General features: G+C 31.7%; 4 protein-coding genes and 1 long non-coding RNA gene across 13 annotated transcripts; 2 read left to right on the top strand and 3 right to left on the bottom strand.

Annotated features, from left to right (window-relative positions):
• Positions 1–1336: 1336 nt before the first annotated feature.
• LOC138940615 (uncharacterized) lies at positions 1337–4013 on the bottom strand. 3 transcript variants are annotated; one of them, XR_011448013.1, is made up of 6 exons: positions 3728–4013; positions 3369–3622; positions 3019–3292; positions 2602–2933; positions 2325–2510; positions 1337–2212 (listed from the first exon to the last, which is right to left on the bottom strand). It is a non-coding gene; the product is annotated as an uncharacterized lncRNA (long non-coding RNA). The 3 variants fall into 3 exon arrangements; XR_011448012.1 differs by having other exon boundaries at positions 2602–3292; XR_011448014.1 differs by lacking the exon at positions 3019–3292 and having other exon boundaries at positions 3728–4010.
• Positions 4014–7547: 3534 nt separating this feature from the next.
• Positions 7548–12564, top strand: Rab7 (RAS oncogene family member Rab7). 2 transcript variants are annotated; one of them, XM_070310137.1, is made up of 6 exons: positions 7626–7732; positions 8949–9134; positions 9204–9422; positions 9643–9780; positions 9865–10000; positions 11016–12564. In XM_070310137.1, the coding sequence occupies exons 2-5, from the start codon at positions 8955–8957 to the stop codon at positions 9949–9951; spliced, it is 624 nt and encodes a 207-aa protein (XP_070166238.1). In that variant the 5' UTR covers positions 7626–7732; positions 8949–8954; the 3' UTR covers positions 9952–10000; positions 11016–12564. The 2 variants fall into 2 exon arrangements, with proteins under 2 accessions (XP_070166239.1, XP_070166238.1); XM_070310138.1 differs by lacking the exons at positions 7626–7732; positions 11016–12564 and adding an exon at positions 7548–7619 and having other exon boundaries at positions 9865–10999.
• Positions 10524–16238, bottom strand: LOC138940885 (uncharacterized). 4 transcript variants are annotated; one of them, XM_070310134.1, is made up of 6 exons: positions 15018–16238; positions 14694–14780; positions 13957–14163; positions 13543–13716; positions 12925–13283; positions 10524–12785 (listed from the first exon to the last, which is right to left on the bottom strand). In XM_070310134.1, exons 2-5 carry the CDS (start codon positions 14718–14720, stop codon positions 12951–12953), a joined length of 741 nt encoding a protein of 246 aa, XP_070166235.1. In that variant the 5' UTR covers positions 14721–14780; positions 15018–16238; the 3' UTR covers positions 10524–12785; positions 12925–12950. The 4 variants fall into 4 exon arrangements, with proteins under 4 accessions (XP_070166235.1, XP_070166236.1, XP_070166234.1 ...); XM_070310135.1 differs by lacking the exon at positions 14694–14780; XM_070310133.1 differs by lacking the exons at positions 14694–14780; positions 15018–16238 and adding an exon at positions 14417–14669.
• Positions 14834–16135, top strand: LOC138940884 (mitochondrial import receptor subunit TOM40 homolog 1). The gene has a single exon (XM_070310132.1). The coding sequence runs from the start codon at positions 14983–14985 to the stop codon at positions 15958–15960; it is 978 nt and encodes a 325-aa protein (XP_070166233.1). The 5' UTR covers positions 14834–14982; the 3' UTR covers positions 15961–16135.
• Positions 16239–16389: 151 nt separating the features above from the next.
• LOC138940883 (endoplasmic reticulum lectin 1) lies at positions 16390–19668 on the bottom strand. Of its 3 annotated transcripts, none has more exons than XM_070310128.1 (7): positions 19377–19667; positions 19082–19255; positions 18419–18943; positions 17908–17961; positions 17199–17363; positions 16896–17135; positions 16390–16749 (listed from the first exon to the last, which is right to left on the bottom strand). In XM_070310128.1, the coding sequence occupies exons 1-7, from the start codon at positions 19512–19514 to the stop codon at positions 16507–16509; spliced, it is 1539 nt and encodes a 512-aa protein (XP_070166229.1). In that variant the 5' UTR covers positions 19515–19667; the 3' UTR covers positions 16390–16506. The 3 variants fall into 3 exon arrangements, with proteins under 3 accessions (XP_070166229.1, XP_070166230.1, XP_070166231.1); XM_070310130.1 differs by having other exon boundaries at positions 16554–16658; positions 19377–19668; XM_070310129.1 differs by lacking the exon at positions 17908–17961 and having other exon boundaries at positions 19377–19668.
• Positions 19669–20476: the final 808 nt, after the last annotated feature.

Genomic DNA, 20476 nt, shown 5'->3' with positions numbered 1-20476 from the left:
TATCTGGGAAGTGGACAATATAAAATATGGCATTGTTCTTTTTCTCTTTTATAATGTCTTTCCGAGATATTACGTAACTATACAACATAAAAAAATCAGTGATTGCAAAATCTTTACATAATAAAATTTGAGTAAAAAAGAAAGAGGAAGAAATTGACAAATTAAAAATAAAATATTCCCTTACATTTAATTTTGATTTAAAACAGAAATTTTTAATTCAAGATAACATAAAAATTGCATAAAAATTATCAATATCATAATGATTAAGCATTATATAAAATTAAATACCGTGTATATTTTCATTTTACAATAAACGTTCAATTTTTCTTTTCTTTACGAATCCGCGAATAATCATCAATATTTGAAGAACGCTGATCCTGAATCTTTTATGCATACTTTGGAAAAAACGCAAGTGATGACTAACGTTGTAAAAGTAGGCGAGAAGCAAACAAGATTTTCGGTCTCTACCCAAATAAATCACGAGACCTACTTTCTCTTCCAGATATCTCTACTGTCACTCCTCATTTCGAGTTATGATTACAAAGAACGAGATAAAAATATATTTAATATCGAAATTACATCTCAGTTATCGTGATATTCAGATTCTGCAATATTAATTAAATACTAATTTCGTAACTCATATTATTGTAATTTAAGAAATAACGAAAGCGATAACAAATAAATGTTATCTATTATTAAATCTACATAAGACATCGATATGATTATGATTGTTCTCGTAACAACTTTTCTTCAAATTGTAATCTCGAATAGTATTAATTAGAATTGCAATTTTATTTTATACTGCTATTTATATATATATTTTTTTTTAAGACATTTTATATAATATTCGCGGCACTTTGTAGTCTGGATCATTAAGTGGTTGATTAATTTATTTACATTCTACATCATAAAACTGTGCAATATTTAATGTCAAGGATAACGATTAAAATACAAATTTTATTCCGCTGCCACTCGCGAAATGTCAACATAAATGAGCAATAGATTTATATAAATTCGTGAACAACAAGTTCATTAGCAATAGATTTATATATATTAAATTTGTTATACATACATTAGCCATACATTTTATGTACATGTATTATTAGACATACATTTTTATGATTATGGATATACATTTTTATGTGTGTCTATAATTTATATAGATTAACAATGTATATAAATTCGCTATCGATTAACATATCCGATGTTAATCGATAGCAAAAAACACTTGCATATTTTGCATTAAGTTAGGTATATTGAAAATAAAATAAAAATTTCTTAAGATTTGGAATGTGTGGGAACAAGAATCACGATTAACCCACACTATTGTCGAAATGAAAAGATTTATTCGTAAATAAACAAGTATCTATCTATTACATCAATAGATTGGTGTAAAGATATGTGTATATCGAAAAAATCACGTTTGAAATACGTATATAAACAATATATTCAACATGAATTTCATTCGATTAGCGCATACAAAATCACTTTCTTTGATACAAAATAGTTAATATAAATTTTGAAATATTCACATCCTCTCTATAGCTTTTAATAGAAAATAACATGAGATTGCACAATGAAAGATAGATTAATTACTCAATCGCGCGGGCAACATAATGAAAAAATCGGAAAAAGCATGCATTACCGAGAAGCAGACGAAGTATTAGGAACATACAATGTCGATAAGAGGTGACGCGAGATCTATGCTCGATCTATTTATGAATTACGCCTTTTAGAGAAAATAATAGGGGAAAGAAATAATAATATTTTCAATTCGATTCTCTCTGTTTCGATCCGAATTTATATATATATATAACGTATTATTATTTAACGTATTATTATTTCCACTGGAAATATAGAATAGAAGCAAGGAAGATTAATATTTCAGAGCCAACTTAACTTCTGCTTGTGAATTTAAATAAACATAACAACATAATAAATTATGGCCTTTAGCCATAATTTAGGAAAATCATCGAAAACTTCGAGAGCTTCTTTGAAAACGTAACACCTCATCCAAATTATTAAGAGCCCATTCCAGTTTAGCGCTTTTCATCATCGCTTTCGGCGTCGGAACGGATGCTCTTGGCTAATAAACGTCGCGCTCTCTCGTACTCCGAACTTTCGAGCTGCATTGGCGTCAGCCAAATCTCTTTGATATTTAAATTGGCTTGAAACGTGAAAGATAAGATATCTCTGGCTGCTGGCACATCGCCTGGAAAAAGAGAGAGAAAGAGAGAAAGATGGAAAAAAATATTAATAGACTTATCCTGAATTGACATTTTAAATATAAATCTATTCACACACACACACCAACTTGGACTTACAAGAATTGTTAGCATCCATCAGCCAAAGCGCTTCATTCTTGGGGCATTCAGCGATTGCTCTTTGTAACAAAGCTTCCAAAGATTCTCGCGTATCATATGTCTTTTTGAAATAAGCCGCGTGCAGCCAAAATGTCGTTAATATGTATGCATAGACAGTTCTCGCGCATTCTGATGCCCTTGAGCATACTACAACAAAATATATATATTTCTCAATATAGTCATTCATTTTCATGTATATCATTTTCATTATACAGACAAACAATAGACAGTGCCTTACAGTTTCCACATCTTCCATCTAAGCATGCTTTTTATTCTCTTCTTCTATTTCAAAACCGATAAAAGCCTTGACAGCTCCCCCGCCTTCTCAGCTTCCATAGCATCCTTGAACCAATGTTCCATTTGATTTCTACCCTATTTGCGCTCAACGAGAGTACAGCGTGATTGATGATCTTCTCTATTAGGTGCTTATTGCCGTTTACGTCTTCCAATTTCGCGGCGGTAGTCCAAATTTGTATATCTGTCGGGATATCTTCTTAGGCCTTGTTTAAGAAAATATCCCAACAGATATAAGAAATCAAGACTATTCTCGCATTGTCGTAGGTCTCTAATCTAGCAAGAGCGAGCCATAAATCCACACTAGTCGGACAGCATTCAATCACACGATTAAGCAAAATACATGCATTCTCGGGCTCACATGTACAAGGATGCATGCATTTTGCTCAGACATGCAAACGCCTCCAATTTGACGGCAGCTTCCCACAATCGCACTGAATTCGGAAAATGTTTCAAAGGGTCTTTCGATACATTCTTCTTTTCGCTTCTACTTCCTTTTCCAATTTCGCGATCTTTATCCAGATTCTGACAGACGTCGGAATATGTCGCACTGGTTGTGTTATGCTATCGGTGCGACACATTCCGACGTCCGCCTTCGCGGACATAGCTGCTCTCGTAGCTTCCAACCATAGATCCTCAGAAGTAAAATTTATCTCACAGTCTTCCATTATCAAATTTCTCGAATTAAAGAAAAATAATAATTTTACTTACCTTACTAAATAGAGAACCTCTATAAAAATTCATCATAATTATTATCAACTACATCTTCTTCAGCTTATTCCACTTCTTTCATTTTTGCACATTTGCAACGTGTCTATTGTCTTTGCATTCAGAATAAATGATAATTAGTAAGAGAATGTTACATTTGTCGAGTTCTTCTAATAAGGAATATATTTTCTACTTATGAAACATCATTAGCATTTCGAGTGGGACTGATATCAGACCGTGTTGTAAATCCTGCAGCTCTGCAAAGAGAAAGAGAAGTTAACTATGTTTGTATCTTGATTGTTACAGTTTCACTCGTTAATTGTACGATTATTTATAATCATGTTATACTTGAAAAAACTTACCCTCATCACCTACCAACATCAGCAATATATCCCAAAAATATCGATACACTCAAAAAGTGGTTTTTGTTTCGCATATTTTACTGCTACGACGGTCGGATACGTAGGTTCCCGAGGTATTTGGCCGTTTCCCGCCAAATAACGGTCATAGGGATGGGACTCGTCCAATGAGACGTTGTTATATAAAGCGCACGCACTTCCTGACGCTACTATATCGCAATAGCGACCAATCACGTAACAGGAGGCCGCTGCACGCGCCATCTACTACCAACAACTGGCGATTATAAAACTTGTATAACTTTACAATATATTCCACAGAAAAAGAGAGAAAGAAATAGTTGATGTGTAATAAAAGAAAATGTATCGCTTCACACCTAAGTATTCAAGGAAGAGCTCGCGATGCCGACAGATTTCGTTTTTCCGGAAATAGTTGATATGTAATAAAAAAAAATTCTTGTCGCTTCTTACCAGAGAGAAGATATAATAGAGGACGGGAGCCATAGGTAATCGTCTAAATGGAAACATCAGACGATTAGAAAGAGATAGAATCAAGTGACCTGGCTGTCATTGTCTATTCGCGCATGCGCAGTTTTTGATATTTAGTATTAACAGTTTATAGCAATAAATTTGTTGCAATAACACCCATACAGCACAGAACATTGCAATTACATTGCAGCAATGTTACAATCTTGCAAGTTGCAATGAAATATTGTTGAGACATTATTGGAATATGGAATTGTAATATTTTATGAGAATGTTACAGCAACATTTCAAAAACATTACAAAAGACAGTTTTTGATAATCGCTAGTTGGTTTGTTTACCGCTATGCGGCGCGTGTTGCGTTACCTGTCCAGCATTTAAGTTTCAGTCACGATGATTACATAAGGCTTGCAAAGAGCGGCTAATAAGATTAAAGATATAACTACTTTTATCAATTTATAATTTATCCGATACAATCCCAACACAGAAAATTCAGATATTGAATTAATTGTTCAGAAATCGGACAAATAATTACTCGAAAAAAGTTAAAATTATCCGTTTATTGTCTACTTACGATATGGAGTTTAATATTTATATAAATAAAATTTTAATTTTTATGAATTAAATTATTTAATCATTATCAATTTCTTAAACTTGTAAATAATTTATAAAATAGCGATGTTAATTAGATAACAGAAAATTGTTCAATAGTTCCCATTTTTATATAAAAACAAAAATTTGATAATAATTTTTTAATATGCAAAATGCTTCAAATTTAATAGATAAACTTGGAGAATATATAAAGACATCCACGAGAGACGAGAAAGAACTCGTTGTAATTGCATAAATTCACAATCTTTTTTCTTATCTCTCTTGGATGTTTTTATATGTTCTCAAAGTTTATGTATTAAATTTGAAGCGTTTTGCATATTTGTAGCAATGTATTTAAATATTACAAATACATTGTACCGTAACATTATTGTAGTCTTACATTGAAATATTTCTGAGGGCGGACATTTCAAAACGTTGCCGCAGGCTTGCAGTAAAACATTGCAGAAACATTTCGCAACTTCTATGCAATATTACAATATGTCAATGTAAGATCTATGCAATGTTTTTGCAATCTTTCGGTGCTGTATGGGCAATTTAACTGAAATATATTTTTCGTATTACTTTATTATTTGAATCATATATCATCAAATCGTTTATTGAATTTAATTATATATTTTACTTGTACAGTAATATAAACAAAATTTTTGTAATTTCTTTGAAGATTAAAATATATCGAAATTGATAATTTGATCATTAAAAAACTAATTTATTTTTAAAATAATTTATGAATGTAAATTAAAATTTACCTTTATTAACACTTAAAATTATAATTATTACATTTATTTATGGTTTTTAATTTTTGTCTACTTATATATTGCAAAATACGTTTTTTAATAAATTTTAACTGATTTTCTGTCATAAAAAAACATTTATTAGATTTTTAAAAATCTGTATTAATTTTCTTTAAAATATAACTTCATAATATTTTTTACTACGCTAATAATGTACTCTCTCGACTCTGTATGCTCTATTCTGCGCATGCGCTAACAGACAAGGACAGCCAGGTCACTTGACTTCGTCTCTTTCTAATTGCCTGATACTCTTTTAGCTGACTCCCGCCCTCTATTATATCTTCTCTCTGCTTCTTATTCAAGGAATCTCGCGATGCCGACAAGTTGGCGCGGTATGACATGAAGTGAGGTACTAACAGGGTTGGGAAGTAACGCGTTACTTGTAACGCCGTTACCGTTACAGTTACTTTTTTTCGGTAACTGTAACGGTAATGGCGTTACAAATTTTATTTGTAACGGAAAAAGTAACTTTGTTACATTTTTCGGTAACGAGTAACGAATTTAACAGTTACTTTTATCGTTACTTTTTTCAAATTTTTTTATTTATTTAAGATATTATTCTTGCTATTGTGCGTGATAAAATTTTTATCTTAACCGTAAAGCCGTAAGCAAATCGAGCAATTAGCATTCTTATTATGTTGTAAAAATGCTTGAATGTGATTGATCAACTTATGGCTCTTGCAGACCAGTGCGATGACGCGACGCGCGACATCCAATGAGAGCTTTATCTTTTCGGAAAAGCAGAGCTCTCATTTACTACCAGTTCTAAATACCTTGCAACGAAAATTAGAAAATCTCAAATCTGACCTTATAGATTGCCATTCATTAGTTGAAGCTATTCAGCAAGGTTTAAATAAAAGGTAACTTATTAATTTGATTAATACATATGTTATTCAATTTTAAATAAGGATTTAATTGAAAAATATTATTTTATTTTAAACTATTGATTCAAAAGTATTAATTTCAATAAAACAAACAATGTCGCTTAATTTACTATATTTGATTTTAAATTTCTTACAATATTTGAAACAAAAGAATTAATAATAGCAGCATGTTTACATCCAAAATTTAAGTTAAACTGGTTAACCGGAGAAAAAAGAAAACGTGCTGAAAATTACTTGGAGGATTTATTGGGAATCCGATCAACTAAAAATTCTTCAAAAGCTGGAAAATCTGACGATCACGATGATTTTTTCATTTTTGAGCAAAAAACGGTGCAAAATGAATCTGAACAAGAAAAATTGCAACGGTTTTTAAAATCAAATAATTGTAATATAGAAATGTTAAACGACTATCCAAAACTTAAAAAACTTTTTATTAAATATAATACAGCTCTACCAAGCAGTGCATCTGTAGAAAGAATGTTTAGCATCGGTGGCTCTGTATTAACACCACAAAGAGGGCATTTAAATGATGATACTATGGAGCAACAAATTTTATTAAAAATTAATAAAGAATTTCGATAAAATTTAATCATTTATTTTGTAATAAATCTTGAATGAAATCTTGCTTACAATTTTTTAAAAGTTTTTCTTATGCAAAATAATTTATTAGTTTGTATTGTAAAAAAGTAACGGAAATTGTAACGACTCGTTACTTTTTAGTAACTGTAACGGTAACGAGTTACTTTTTAGAAAAAATAACGGTAACGGTAACGAGTTACTTTTATAAAGTAACTTTCCCAACCCTGGGTACTAACACAAATATTAAGGCCGGTATTCATAGTCCGTTCTTATATTCAAGATCGTCTTGGGTCGCCTTAAGATCTTATTCAACGAATAAAATAGCCGCTTAGCATCTTAAGACTGTACTTAAGACGATCTTGAATATAAGAACGGACTATGAACACCGGCCCTAAAATTGGCCGATTTCGTTTCCGTGCGGGGCGTACGAATAGGCCTTTAAAACAGAGTCCGCGATCGCGAGTATATCGAGATACGTCTGTATCGATCTCTGAAGCGAAAATACGATACGCGCATTACACTCGGTCGATAAAGGAGGCGAAGAACAGGTGACGACACCGTTGTCATACTCGTGATTTCATAACACGCCATTTTCTTTGTGTAAAGTGTGCTGGGAGCGCGAAGCGTTTTCACGTCGATTATTTTCTACCGAGTTTTTCAGGTAACGCACGACGCGATATCCGACGTTTACGTCGTTCCCCGAGCCACGCACGTCGCCACGCTCGTGCGTATATCCTACGTCGTGCGATCGTCGTTGGATCTCGCTCGCGTGCGTGGTGACAGGTTTCCGCGGTCCATCGCGCAGTTGAACGGATTTCTTCTCCCTCGTCCCCCACGTATGCGTCGCGATACTCGGATTCTGAAACACGGATTTGCAGAAGTGTCGTTCAGCGTTGACCGCAAAAAAAAAAAAAAAAAAAAAAAAAATCGCGCTTAAAAAGACCTCGCGAAGAAAGTCACTCGGTCCTTTCTTTTCTCCTCTCGCGAGCGCGTTGTACATATACATACGTCATATTGTTACTCCGAGACTGTACTCTCATCATCGCGTTGTCAGATGATTCATAGGATCAATCATTTCTTTAAGATATCAGCATGGAATTTTTCATTGTTTTGATTACACATGATATGTAAATAATGGAGAAGATATATGGACGGTATATAATACATTAAAAGTTGACTTTTCTGATATTTACAATCCAAAAAATGTATTCTATGGTGTGTTGTTTATATTCTTTAGCGTTATAAAATTTTCAATAATAAAGTAAAAGAGATATATTTTATTAATTAATTTATGTATAAAATATTTTTTTTAGAAACAATCGAGATCATTGAAGTCTTCCTTTACATAGTGTAACAAACCATAGTATAGAAAATGACATTTTAATCTGAAAGCGATTGTAATATTTAAATTTGATTTCATCCAATTTGAAAAATCCTTCAAGGTAAAGAGACATAAAATTGTATGTAATGAAAAGATTGGTGTATACATTTATATATTATTAGCTGAAATTTATTATATACTTGAACTTTTAGTGTATTAAATATTTCTTCTTCTTCTTCTTCTTCTTTTTTTTTTTTATAGATAAAAGTTTGCAAAATTTATGTTGATTTTAAGTTTTTTTTATAATGCTAGATAATTTAATCTAGAAGTAAAAATTATTTATTAAATTTATTCTCTTTAATTATGAATCATCTACAACATGGGATTAAAAGGATGTTATTCCATAGCTTAACGATAAATAAATCACACAAATATCTGAACTAGTCATACACACGCACACAATTGTGTATCTATCTTAAAATTATACAATAATTCTAATTTCAAGTATTTATTATTATAAAAATTAATTCTTAATATTGTTTTATATTTTTTACAGCCAAAAATGGCATCCCGCAAGAAAGTGTTGCTAAAAGTTATTATCCTTGGGGATTCAGGAGTTGGAAAAACTTCTTTGATGAATCAGTATGTCAATAAAAAGTTTAGTAATCAATATAAAGCAACAATAGGAGCAGATTTTTTGACTAAAGAAGTAATGGTGGAGGATAGAATAGTTACTATGCAGGTAATGTGTACACAGTATCAGTTTTAATTCAATTATTTTATATCTCTAAAGTATTTTTCTTTACCTCAGATCTGGGATACCGCTGGACAAGAAAGATTTCAATCATTAGGAGTGGCCTTCTACAGAGGCGCTGATTGTTGCGTGCTTGTATTTGATGTATCTGCTCCGACTAGCTTCAAATCTCTAGATTCATGGAGGGATGAGTTTTTAATTCAAGCTTCTCCTCGGGATCCAGATAATTTTCCATTCGTCGTGCTCGGGAATAAAGTAGACCTTGAATCAAGAGCAGTGAGTAAAATTGTTTTTGTGTAATATAATAAATAAATTGTCTAAAATTGTGTAAAACATTTTAATTTATATATATATATATATATATAATTATACACACTAACATATAAATATTATTTATAACCAAATACTTTAATTTATTAATTTAAGTTTTAAAATTGTAATTTCCATTGATCCATCCGTTTCATTTCATACATTTCTTTTATGCTCTGTGTTATAGGTATCAAGCAAGAGAGCGCAACAGTGGTGTCAATCAAAGAATAATATTCCATACTTTGAAACTAGTGCAAAGGAAGCTATTAATGTCGAGCAGGCTTTCCAAACGATAGCTAAGAATGCTTTAGCTCAAGAAAGTGAAGTAAGTATACTAAACAAAGAGACAGTACAGAAGAATATTTTTTCACTATGTGCGAATCTAATGTTTACATTTTATAAATTCTAGGTTGAACTTTACAATGAATTTCCTGATCAAATCAAATTGAGCAACGACCAAAGAAGCAACGGTAGAGGTGATTCGTGTGCTTGCTAGGTCTCGGCATGGCGGTAATATCTCTTGGATGACTAATAAAGATGCACAGGTCAGATTCTACATTTATGTCATCTGCGCATAAAGGACGCGGAGAATATATTGCGATGAGCTTTATGTGTGCAGGAAGTCCCAAGTATATTTCTTCATTTCAATGTGTTATACAATCTTCCTCTATTCGCGAAATGTTTCAATATTCTTGAAATACTTTTGTTGAAACAATCATTCATGCACGGTAAAAAGTAACGAATTAAATCCATACGTAACGGGATGTGTACAAACTATCGATATATACATATATGTATAAAATTGTTTTTGTAAATGTATATGGGAATAAGATACATTTATTCGACTTCGTAACCAAAAAAATATCGCAATCTTGAATTATGTACTCCCGCTGGACTTGTCATAATATGTAGATCCTTTATGTTATCCTTTAAATTTATTATATATAGGTATCCTTTAAATGAAGGATATGCATCTTGTTTTTAAGTATTGTAATGCTCTCTTATTGGATATATGGTGAAACAATTGAATTTTTCTTATCTCAATCTTGATGATTTATTGTTGAACTAATTTCACCATACAATCTCAAGATTTCCAAACGAGATACATATATATATATTGCACCAGAGAGGATAATATATAGATCGGGAACACACATACAGTTAGTGGTACTGTTAATAAATTATAATAAAAGTATTTGCTCATAATTTGTTAAATATAATTGCATTTACAGAGAAGCTCTAGTATATAGCTTATTATTCTTAGACAGAATCGAATATTTGCTGTCAGAATAAAAATGAAGAAGGAAGATAAGATGAATTTAAAATAAAGTTATTAAGATACTTTATAATATGTCTCATAAGCTATCTTAATGAGTTGAAATTCATATAGATGCATGGTGTATAAACTCCTCAATCTTTTCTTTCTATTTAAAATTCTCAATTATTAGATATTGAAATATATAAAATTGTTTAAATTGTATTAATTTTGACTTGTGCACATGTTAATATTAAATACGTTACATTTTGTTCATATAAATAATTATTTTAAATCGTTTTTAGGGATATTTATATATCGGCCATCCCAATTTAAAAGAAAGAGAAGAAAATTCGTTGCTAACATAACTTATATATTTCATCGCTGGATGTGTTATTTGTAATAGTTCTTGCAAAAAAGATATTTTTTAAATTTTTCTGTAAACACCCATATTTATCTTCTGAATGCGGGATTCTTCTTCTTATACCGCGACGTATATCGGTTTTTAAGATTTTTTACTGTACGCGAGATAATGAAATCCCAGTGCGCGGTGAATTAGTCGTCAATTGTATGGTCTATCGAGCAACAATTCTATATTTTGTAAATAAGACAACATATAATCCACTTAGGACAATTCATCGTTATAAATATGAATCTTTATATCCTGATAGCCATATCAATAAGTATGCGCTCTTGTAATACTTTAATTCTACCTATATAGTCTTTGTTAGAACAATAATTATAATCTTAATAGCATGTGATATTTATTTTCATGAAAGAAGCGAGCTTTTATATAGTTTATGCAGGCAAGGAAAAATATCTAAATAATATTGTCTTAGATTTTTGTAGTAAAAAAAATAATTGTGCGCTCATTAAAAGATATGTTAAATGTTTTAAAATTCGATTTCTTAGAAAGAGAGAAAGAGATAGGGCAAGGTAAGGATACTTTTTATAGTGTAGCGGCAATATAGCACGTATTATGCATTGCGGTATCAGTAATTGCCATCAAAATCGCGATTGTAATCTTTGATAATTCGCAATCTCCGGATTATAATTAGGAAGCTCTAAAATTTTTATTTCGCAGATTATACATTAATATAAAATCTTCTCCCATTCCAAGTTATGTTTGATTAATAATTGTATAGCCATTGATGGGCAGACTGAAATTATTTAATGAAGATGTTTTGCGTTAAATTACTTATCGCGTGAATGTTTCCTGCGAAATCTCAGTTACTGATAATACCCGCCATTTCTGAGGCACCTTGTGTACATATAACATTCTTATGAAATAAAACCTTTAATGCGTGAAAGATATGTGCACATGTAGGGTGTCCCATAAATCCCATATTTTCTAGATTATAGTTATACTGTACGCTGCAAACTAAGAAGAATGATGATAATTCGATTAGCTATAAAAAAAAGATAGCTTTTCATTGTTATACAATTAATATCTAAAAGACTTGAATTAAAAGTTTTAGAGATGCGAAAATGATAAAATCTCATAGTGTAAATTTTTTTGAGGCACGAATTGTCAAGATGTTTGATATGAAAATATAATACAGATGTACTACAAGAGATAAAGTTCAATCAAACTTTCACTAAACAAAGAAATGACTTCGTATTTGTCGAGGAGTACTACAGTGGAAGAGGAGATGCGCAACTTTCCGACATACTCTGTATATATATATGACGATGAAACATCCGCACTATCGAGTGTGTTTTTATGGGTCTATGCATATATATACGTATGCACATGTATATAAGTAAAGATAATCATAACCATGGCGATTATAATTAATGATATGTATAATTCTATCCGAAGTATGTTAATGATAAATATAATTATAAATAATATTATTGTTATTATTGCTGTTACTATTGCCAGTATTGTTGCCATCACTATTCGATTGCTATTGTTTCTATTTATTCCTATATTGCTTTTATATGATATAAGTGAGCAATTAATATACATTAACAATAAAGTCAGCTAATCGAATGTTTTTCAATACACAGCGCATAGTTATAATCCGTAGCTTTTGATAAACTATTTACTCGAAAATTGAGGACGTTGCAATCTGTTTTAAAGACCAAATGTTAAATATTTTCAGATTAATGATTAATGTTTTTAATTCAAAGTAAAATATATATGAAAAAATGAAATTTAAATGAAAATTACTTAGAGGGCTATATTAAATTATAGGCTTTTCTTCTCACCTTTTTAAAAATTTCGAAATGAAGAATTAAAAGATGGCGATGAGTTTGGTATTATTTGTTGATTTAGGATCGTCTGTAGATGCATTTCTTATGCAACTATTAGTACGAACAATGATGTCTGTGCTGAAAATGCGGATATCAACGACAAGCTTCATTGTGCTACTTTTCACATCTCTAATCATATTTGTATGCGCGATTATCACAATATTCACTAATATTTTGGTATTATTACTGATACTCTTCAATGACGATCTGATCATGAAGAGATTCATTGTGATGCAGTGCTGCATTTTAATAAAATTCGAGGAGTGACAGTTGGGGATGATGACGTCTAATTCGATTAGCAATGTCTGTATTGCCTGAAAAGATATTATTACAAGTTACATAATATCTATCATATTATCTGTATTATCATAATCTAATTATACAGGATGTACTAAACGTTCTGTGTAAAATACATTTAAGTGACAAAGTTATTAACAATGAAAACGTAATTTTATAAAACATCAATTGATTAAATAAAGATTAGTAAAATTACAGTATTTCAGTATAGTTATAGAGATATGAGTACGATAATATGAAGTACGTTCAATTATATATTGAAATAATAATAATTACCTTAATATTCTTCGCCAGATTCGTTAATGGGATTTCCATGGTCGCGTTGCCGTTCTGGATGCATATCTCCAATTCAGCAATTGTATTATATTTCTTCGTCGCCAGATTATGCTTTGCATAATCGTAGCAACCGTCTATTTTTTTACCCTCTTTTTTCCCCTCTTCAATAGATAGCTATGAAGATAATAAATATGCAAATGTACTTTTATTACATATATTGTATGTGAATTGTGCATGTTTTTCACAAAAAAATATATTTAAAAAATGGATGCAAGATTCTTCTTGCATCCGTTTTCGATATATTTTAATTATAATTCAAAATATTTTCCATTTTATGATACAACTAGCATATGTGCTTTGTCTTCCCCTCTTCTCATTTTTTCGTCAAATTTGAACAAAATAAAGGACACTCACATTGACATTCTCGAATGTTAATTTGATAATATTATTAACATTAAGCAAAGCCTGAATTCTCAGATCATTGAGTCTGACTTCGAGATTCTGCTTTATTCGTTTCTCGAAAAGTAAAACACCGTTCAGCATAGCTTCGGTGATCCTTTTTTGGATATTCACCAATCGTTCGAGATAGTAAGAGGAATCTGTCACATCTTGCTCCGACGCCTTAAAGAAAAATGTAAAAAGATGTATTAAATTTTTTTTTTATAAATAGCTCAAATTAAGGCTACAAAATTTTTTATGTAATATTTCTATTAACGATATCATAATTTCTGATAAAAATTTTTAATTTATCAAATATGGCAAATTTTTTTATGATTTTTCTACTGTTATACCTTATTTTAAAACGATTGAATTAGATTTGTTATTCCTTTTTTGTAATCAAGAAAAATGATTACACTGAATTTGCAGGACTTACATAAACTGTAGAGAGCAATACCAAAATACAAATCACGTTTCTCATTTCGTCGTTTGTAAGTAATTGTGTTGAAGCAAAAAAAAAAAGAACAGTTCACCATTAAGAAAAGAAAGATTCTTTTTTTACTGTTATCCTTTTACTCGTTTATATATTGAGACAACTTATGATCGATATTGTGATTACATATGATAACGATATTTTTAATTGGCTCGATCTAAAGATATCTAATCTAAATATCTAAGTGCTTTAAATGCTTTGTCAGATAAAGTTTTAATACTTTTGAATGTACAGAGTAGGCACACATATATATACATTGTTTCCTTGTAAAATTTATAATTCTGTATTTGACGATCACATTTTATTTCTGAAAGTTAAAAAAGTAAACTATATTATTAAATTGTCTATATTTATCGCTAAAATTATTTTATCAATAATAAAATTTTCGGCAAGATCACCGATACGATGAAATTAAATACACAATGAAGGTCGATGCGTATCGAATATGCGGCTTGTATATCTAATTGAGATATATCGGTTAAGCATCGAAAGCTAATATTTCCATCATTATGGGTAGTGTCCAAGCGCTTATCAACAAACGCACCGAGATCTTTGTAACCCCCACCAATCTAGAAGATCCGCCATGTGTTCCTTGCTTCGAGGAAGTGGACAGGAAACCCGGGAATCCCAGCAGCTTCGAGGACCTTCACGCGAAAACCAAAGAGCTCTATCCACAGAATTTCGAAGGCGCCTATTTGTTGTTGAAAAAGACCCTGAGTAAGCACTTCAACGTGACATACAGGATGACTCTGAGTTCTGTGACACCATATGGTCTCAAATTCGGCGTGAATTACATTGGTACTAAGAGGGTGGGATTCTCGGAGAAATATCCGGTCATCTCGGGCGAGATCACACCCAGTGGCAATCTGAGCGCCAGTTTCGTGCACACGCTCGGCTGTAGATACAGATTCAAACTTGCGACGCAGATCGCCGACAAGAAATACAAAGCCTTTAGTTCCGGCCTGGAGTATCGCTCGGACGATTGCACAATAGCGATGACCCTGGCGAATCCGCATCTCACCAGGTTGCACGGTACATTGGTGCTGCATTATTTACAAGCCGTCACGCCGCGGATCACCCTCGGCACAGAGATAGCCTATCTACGCGGCTCCCTTATACCGGGCGGTCAACAGGCGGTGATGTGCGCCGCGTTCCGGTACAGCACTGGCCCTACCACGTTATCCGCCACGTTAGGCGAGGCAGGCATTCACGTCTGTTACTATCGAAAGGCGAGCGAGCAGTTGCAGCTCGGCGTTGAGATCGAGACCAACACGCGTATTCACGAGTCCGTCGGCACGATAGTGTATCGTGTTGACATCCCGTATGCGGACTTCGTCTGTCGAGGATTCGTCAATTCGGAGACCAGCCTGGGCGCTGTATTCGAAAAGAAACTATACCCGATTCCTGAGGCCTCGTTAGTCATAAGCGGCTTCTTGAATCACAAGAAGCAACAGTTCCGCGTCGGGATTGGTCTGAATGTTGGCTAACGAGAAGTCGTTTATAACTATAACCGGGATTCCAGTATTTTATACTGTAGATCCTGAATATTCTCACAGAAATACTGCCCTTTTACAAGTTTTTATTTCGTATCGATATTATTCGGATAGAAAAAAGACAAACCGAAATAGAAAGTTTCCATTAATTTATGTGTATCTCGTGTTAATATCGGCATATCTCTTATTTAATCTGAAAAAAAATCAAATATTTTCCAATAGATCGCTTGGATATTTGGATACACACATTATAAACATCATCGCACGCTAAAACGCGATTAACCTTTTTTATATGCATTTATTGTATGATAGAAAAACAATTACACATGGCATTATTAAATATTTATATTGTTAGATAGTTTGGAATGCAAGTCTTTTTAACATCATACCAAACGTAAATATGTAATCTAATTAATTCCGATTTCACTCATATTAATATTCTATATAATACAATTATATACTTAATAAATAATAATGCAAATTTTTATACTTAACAAACTTTGATGACTTAATTGACATCGAGAAAATAAATCAATTGCTCTAATCATCTTCGTTAGCTATTCGCTCGTCTAAATCCTCAAAATGCAAGGCTGTAGATTTCAATTTATCGAAATTCGCTTGAAACTTTTCATTTAAAAGTCCATTTTCATCGGCATATTCTAAGATATCACAGATCAATGGTGATTCAACTCCTAGAATGTATTCACATGTTTTTGGTTCCAATAAAAATAACGATACACTAGATGGACTTGAGGTATGGTTCTCTACACATTTCAATTTTACCTAAAAAAAAAAAAAAAAATAAATAAATAAAAGATACAATGAAGCATATAAAATTATTCGCCAAATTAGTGTGATATTAACAAGATATTTTTGATTTAGTTTAGAAAACCAAAAATATCTTTCACATTTATAACAATAATGCATACTTCAGTTTGTCTAGAAGTTCCAGTCTTATCGCAGCTACTTCCATCGCTATAAAAATGTGAAAGGTGTTTTCTTAACTCTAATGGTTTGGGTTTCTTATTTGGATGTGCGGCAATCCACTCCAAATGTTTTTGTCTATCAAATCTACCGAGATTGACAATTGTTTTTGTACCATCTCTTTCCGTATGATATTGCACAACAGAACGGCCATAACAGAATTCATACTTCCACCAGCCGTTACCCTATCAATATATTAAGATGTTAAGAATATATTGATAAAAGAAATAATGATTATGAATACTTGCCCCATGCAAGCAATTCTTTCCATTGAGAAAACTCTGAACAGGACTGACTTCGGCAGGACTAATATTCTGATCAGTTATTGCATTGATAGATTCGTCAAAATTGCCATTCTTATCCGTAACATCCTCCAATGGATGTATCTCAACTCTTACTCTTTGCTCGCCATCCTGTAATCAATTTGTTACAATTTTCTATATTATTTTCTATATTATTTATTTTCTATATGATTCTATATGAAAAAAGATGCACAATTAATATTTATAAAAAAGATTTTAAATCTCCTTTACTTAATTTTAAAGGAAATAATTATTGTGTATACATACACACAGACACAATTATGCAGCAAACTGACATAATAAATTACTTCAAATGTATACATGTACAAGAGATGTCATATTTCAATTGATACTATTATTAACATAATAATAATAAAAATATAATATAACATAATAATGATAAAAATATACATGTTATTGCGCAGAATATGTAATACTGATAATGTAAGGATAACAAATTATATCCAACATAACAATGTGATAATGATGTTTCCAAATTGCAACAAATATGAATTTAACATTGGTGAAATAACAAGTATGTAGATAAAGAAGGGACAGAATTAAAACCCGACTGCAAAAGTTAATGATACTACATGATTGATAAGCATTAATCCTCCCTTCCTTTTTTTTTCCAATATATACAAAATATTCTAACCTGGCCCTCCTTATCTACATGGAAGATTGCATATACTTTCTGCTGCTTGTCATCCTGTGCAACAAATAATTAAGACAGTAAATAAACAGCAAATAAACTAGAAAAAGAAAACAAGAAATTGTTTTAGTATCTAAAATTAAAAAGTAAGAAAAAATATTTTATTGCATAGAATTCTATTATACTTCTTAAAGAATTATTAAAGCCTTAATTAAAATAAAATGTATTAGTTATCAGATTAGATATATAATGATATATAAGCACTTTTCTATGTTGTTCCCAGTTTTCAAAAGATATAAGGTCACTGAAATATTTTTTAGTATGTAATACAAATCTGCTATTAACAAATATTTTTACAAAATAATTTTTTTTTCAACTCTAAAATTAATAAAAATTAAAGATAATTATTATTAATACATATAACAAAAGATATACATCAAACAATACTTAAATATACGAAATAAGCAGATGTGACAAAAAATCTGCAAGTGCTAAATATTCATCGCAAAATTACCCTTGTTTGTTGATGACGCGTTTTCATACTTTCTAGTTCCATCAACATAAGTGATTTTGGTTTCTTTGGCGCATTATCAACAGGCTGACATGTAATTTCATTTTCTCCAGTATCTTGCGGTTTATAATCTGGATGACTGCAAAGTGCTGGTGAGAGCACTACTGCTTCATATTCACAGGTCATTGTTTCCTTGAGTGAATACACATCATGTTTACCATGTCTATAGCAGACATATAACACTTTGATGGTTCTTGGCTTGTTATTCAAATCACACATTGTCCCATCAATCATCTCAATTTCGACATATGGCATATTAATACCGTCAATCTTTTTAATTGGTACATTTAATTTTCTGTTAGGGTTCTTTGCTTGCTCATCATAAAAAGCCGAGAGTTTCAATTTTTGTGTCTTGTCTAAAGTGCCGAGATAATATTCCTGCAACTTAATTTTTTTTCCTTCCCTATCTTCATGATATTGCCGTACATATTTACCATGGCATAGTTCATAAGTCCAATATGATTCAAGCTGTTTGACAAAATTAAATTCAGACAATTACACAATGTACAACATATGTTTATTAATAAAAATGACACAATGGACAGGAAGAATGAGAAAAAATGAGAAATAATACAGAGAATTACACAAGAATGTACAAACACGTACCCTGTAAGAGCAACTGTTTTGAGCAAATATTGGTTGCAAAAGTTGTATCGGATTTGGTCCGTTATACGATTCACTGTATTCGTGTTCCTGTTCCGGTGCATCTGGTATTAAGCATTTATATTGTTCATTATTAGCCGTAGTTATAAAATATGGTTCCACATTCGAGTGAGGTTTCTGCAAAAAAAGACACACGTCACGCATATATAATTTAGAGAGTCAAAGAACGAAATCATTACTCACAAATATAAGTACGTTTGAATCACGAATTTATGGAGAAGCATTCGATTATACTTACTAATAATTCCGTATCACTCTTTCCGGGCCAATTTATTTTGAATATAACCGTATCGTCGAAGTGTCGAAAATCGTGTCCGTAAACAGCAGAGATTAAAACACACAGTACATTATAGATGCCCCTGTAATTTCCCCACATCTTTCTTGATTATTTTATCATGTTTCGTTTTTCGTCGTGTGTCAATTACATTTAATTGAAAATTCTGCTTCGCGTAATTGCGCCGAAAGATAGACGATACAACAATACCAAGTACCAACAGAGGCGCGAATGTAAATGAGCAAAAAGAAATTGTCATATATCTTGAATACATTTCTTATCTTGCTAGATATCAAAAGTGTGTTCCGATATGCACTGTCAGTACTGAATGCGGTCGAAAAAACGCTAGAAATACTTCGAAGCGTTTGATTGACCAATCACAGGGCAAAGATTTCTTTATGCGGCGTCTACAATAGAGATTTTAAGATCTAAGCCTTAAAAAAAATTGACCAATCACAGTCGAGCATTCTTCTCATACTTGATTGTGATTGGTCAATTTCTTAGGCCGATACTACATTTGTCGTACGACAAACTTTTTAAGCGTATTGATTAGCTAATTTCTAGAGACTCGAGAAAGTTTCTATTTTGCAGCCAATCAGTATGCTTAAAAAGTTCGTCGTACGACAAATGTAATATCGGCCTTAAGCTTAGGGCTTAAAATCTCTATTGTAGATGCCGCGTTATTGTAATTGGTTAATGCAATGCTCAGTGTTGTTCTCGGGGACGCTTTTTCGCGCATGCGCATTAAATGTGGTCTTTAGGTATGTGTCACGTTTATAAGAAAAAGGGTGCTATATGGAACCTCTACTATGAGATAATGTTAAAAATAAAGGAATTAAATGATCTGCAATATAAAAAGCAATATTATGTTTCGAAAAAAGTGCTGCTAATTTTATTTCCGCGCGTTTAACTTTATCACTATGCAGACCATTGTTATTATTATGATCGGGGCTTTGAAAATTTCCTTGTTCTATATGCTTGGCCCTTTGCGAATGCCGTATTAAATCTGTTTTGCTACATCTGATGGTAGTATCGCGTAAATTGCAAAAAGCTTTATTTTCAAT

This window comes from Polyergus mexicanus, unplaced genomic scaffold (genome assembly GCF_030449975.1).
Source record: "Polyergus mexicanus isolate NDT 795.1 unplaced genomic scaffold, iyPolMexi1.0 SCAF_17, whole genome shotgun sequence".
Lineage (NCBI taxonomy): Eukaryota > Metazoa > Arthropoda > Insecta > Hymenoptera > Formicidae > Polyergus > Polyergus mexicanus.
The sequence above is the reverse complement of the archived record's forward strand: the minus strand, read 5'-3'. Positions and strand labels throughout refer to the sequence as shown.

Bases quoted from the DNA above. Each gene is read 5' to 3' on its own strand.
- LOC138940884 (XM_070310132.1), top strand. From the start codon at position 14,983: ATGGGTAGTGTCCAAGCGCTTATCAACAAACGCACCGAGATCTTTGTA.
- Rab7 (XM_070310137.1), top strand. From the start codon at position 8,955: ATGGCATCCCGCAAGAAAGTGTTGCTAAAAGTTATTATCCTTGGGGAT. The intron at 9,135-9,203 runs GTAATGTGTACA...TCTTTACCTCAG, and splicing joins ATAGAATAGTTACTATGCAG to ATCTGGGATACCGCTGGACA. The intron at 9,781-9,864 runs GTAAGTATACTA...TATAAATTCTAG, and splicing joins CTTTAGCTCAAGAAAGTGAA to GTTGAACTTTACAATGAATT.
- LOC138940885 (XM_070310133.1), bottom strand. From the start codon at position 14,461: ATGAGAAACGTGATTTGTATTTTGGTATTGCTCTCTACAGTTTAT. The intron at 14,164-14,416 runs GTAAGTCCTGCA...TTTTTCTTTAAG, and splicing joins TATTGCTCTCTACAGTTTAT to GCGTCGGAGCAAGATGTGAC. The intron at 13,284-13,542 runs GTAATTATTATT...ATATCTTTTCAG, and splicing joins ATCTGGCGAAGAATATTAAG to GCAATACAGACATTGCTAAT.
- LOC138940883 (XM_070310128.1), bottom strand. From the start codon at position 19,514: ATGTGGGGAAATTACAGGGGCATCTATAATGTACTGTGTGTTTTAATC. The intron at 19,256-19,376 runs GTAAGTATAATC...CTTTTTTTGCAG, and splicing joins AGAGTGATACGGAATTATTA to AAACCTCACTCGAATGTGGA. The intron at 17,962-18,418 runs GTAATTTTGCGA...TTTGTTGCACAG, and splicing joins CGCGTCATCAACAAACAAGG to GATGACAAGCAGCAGAAAGT.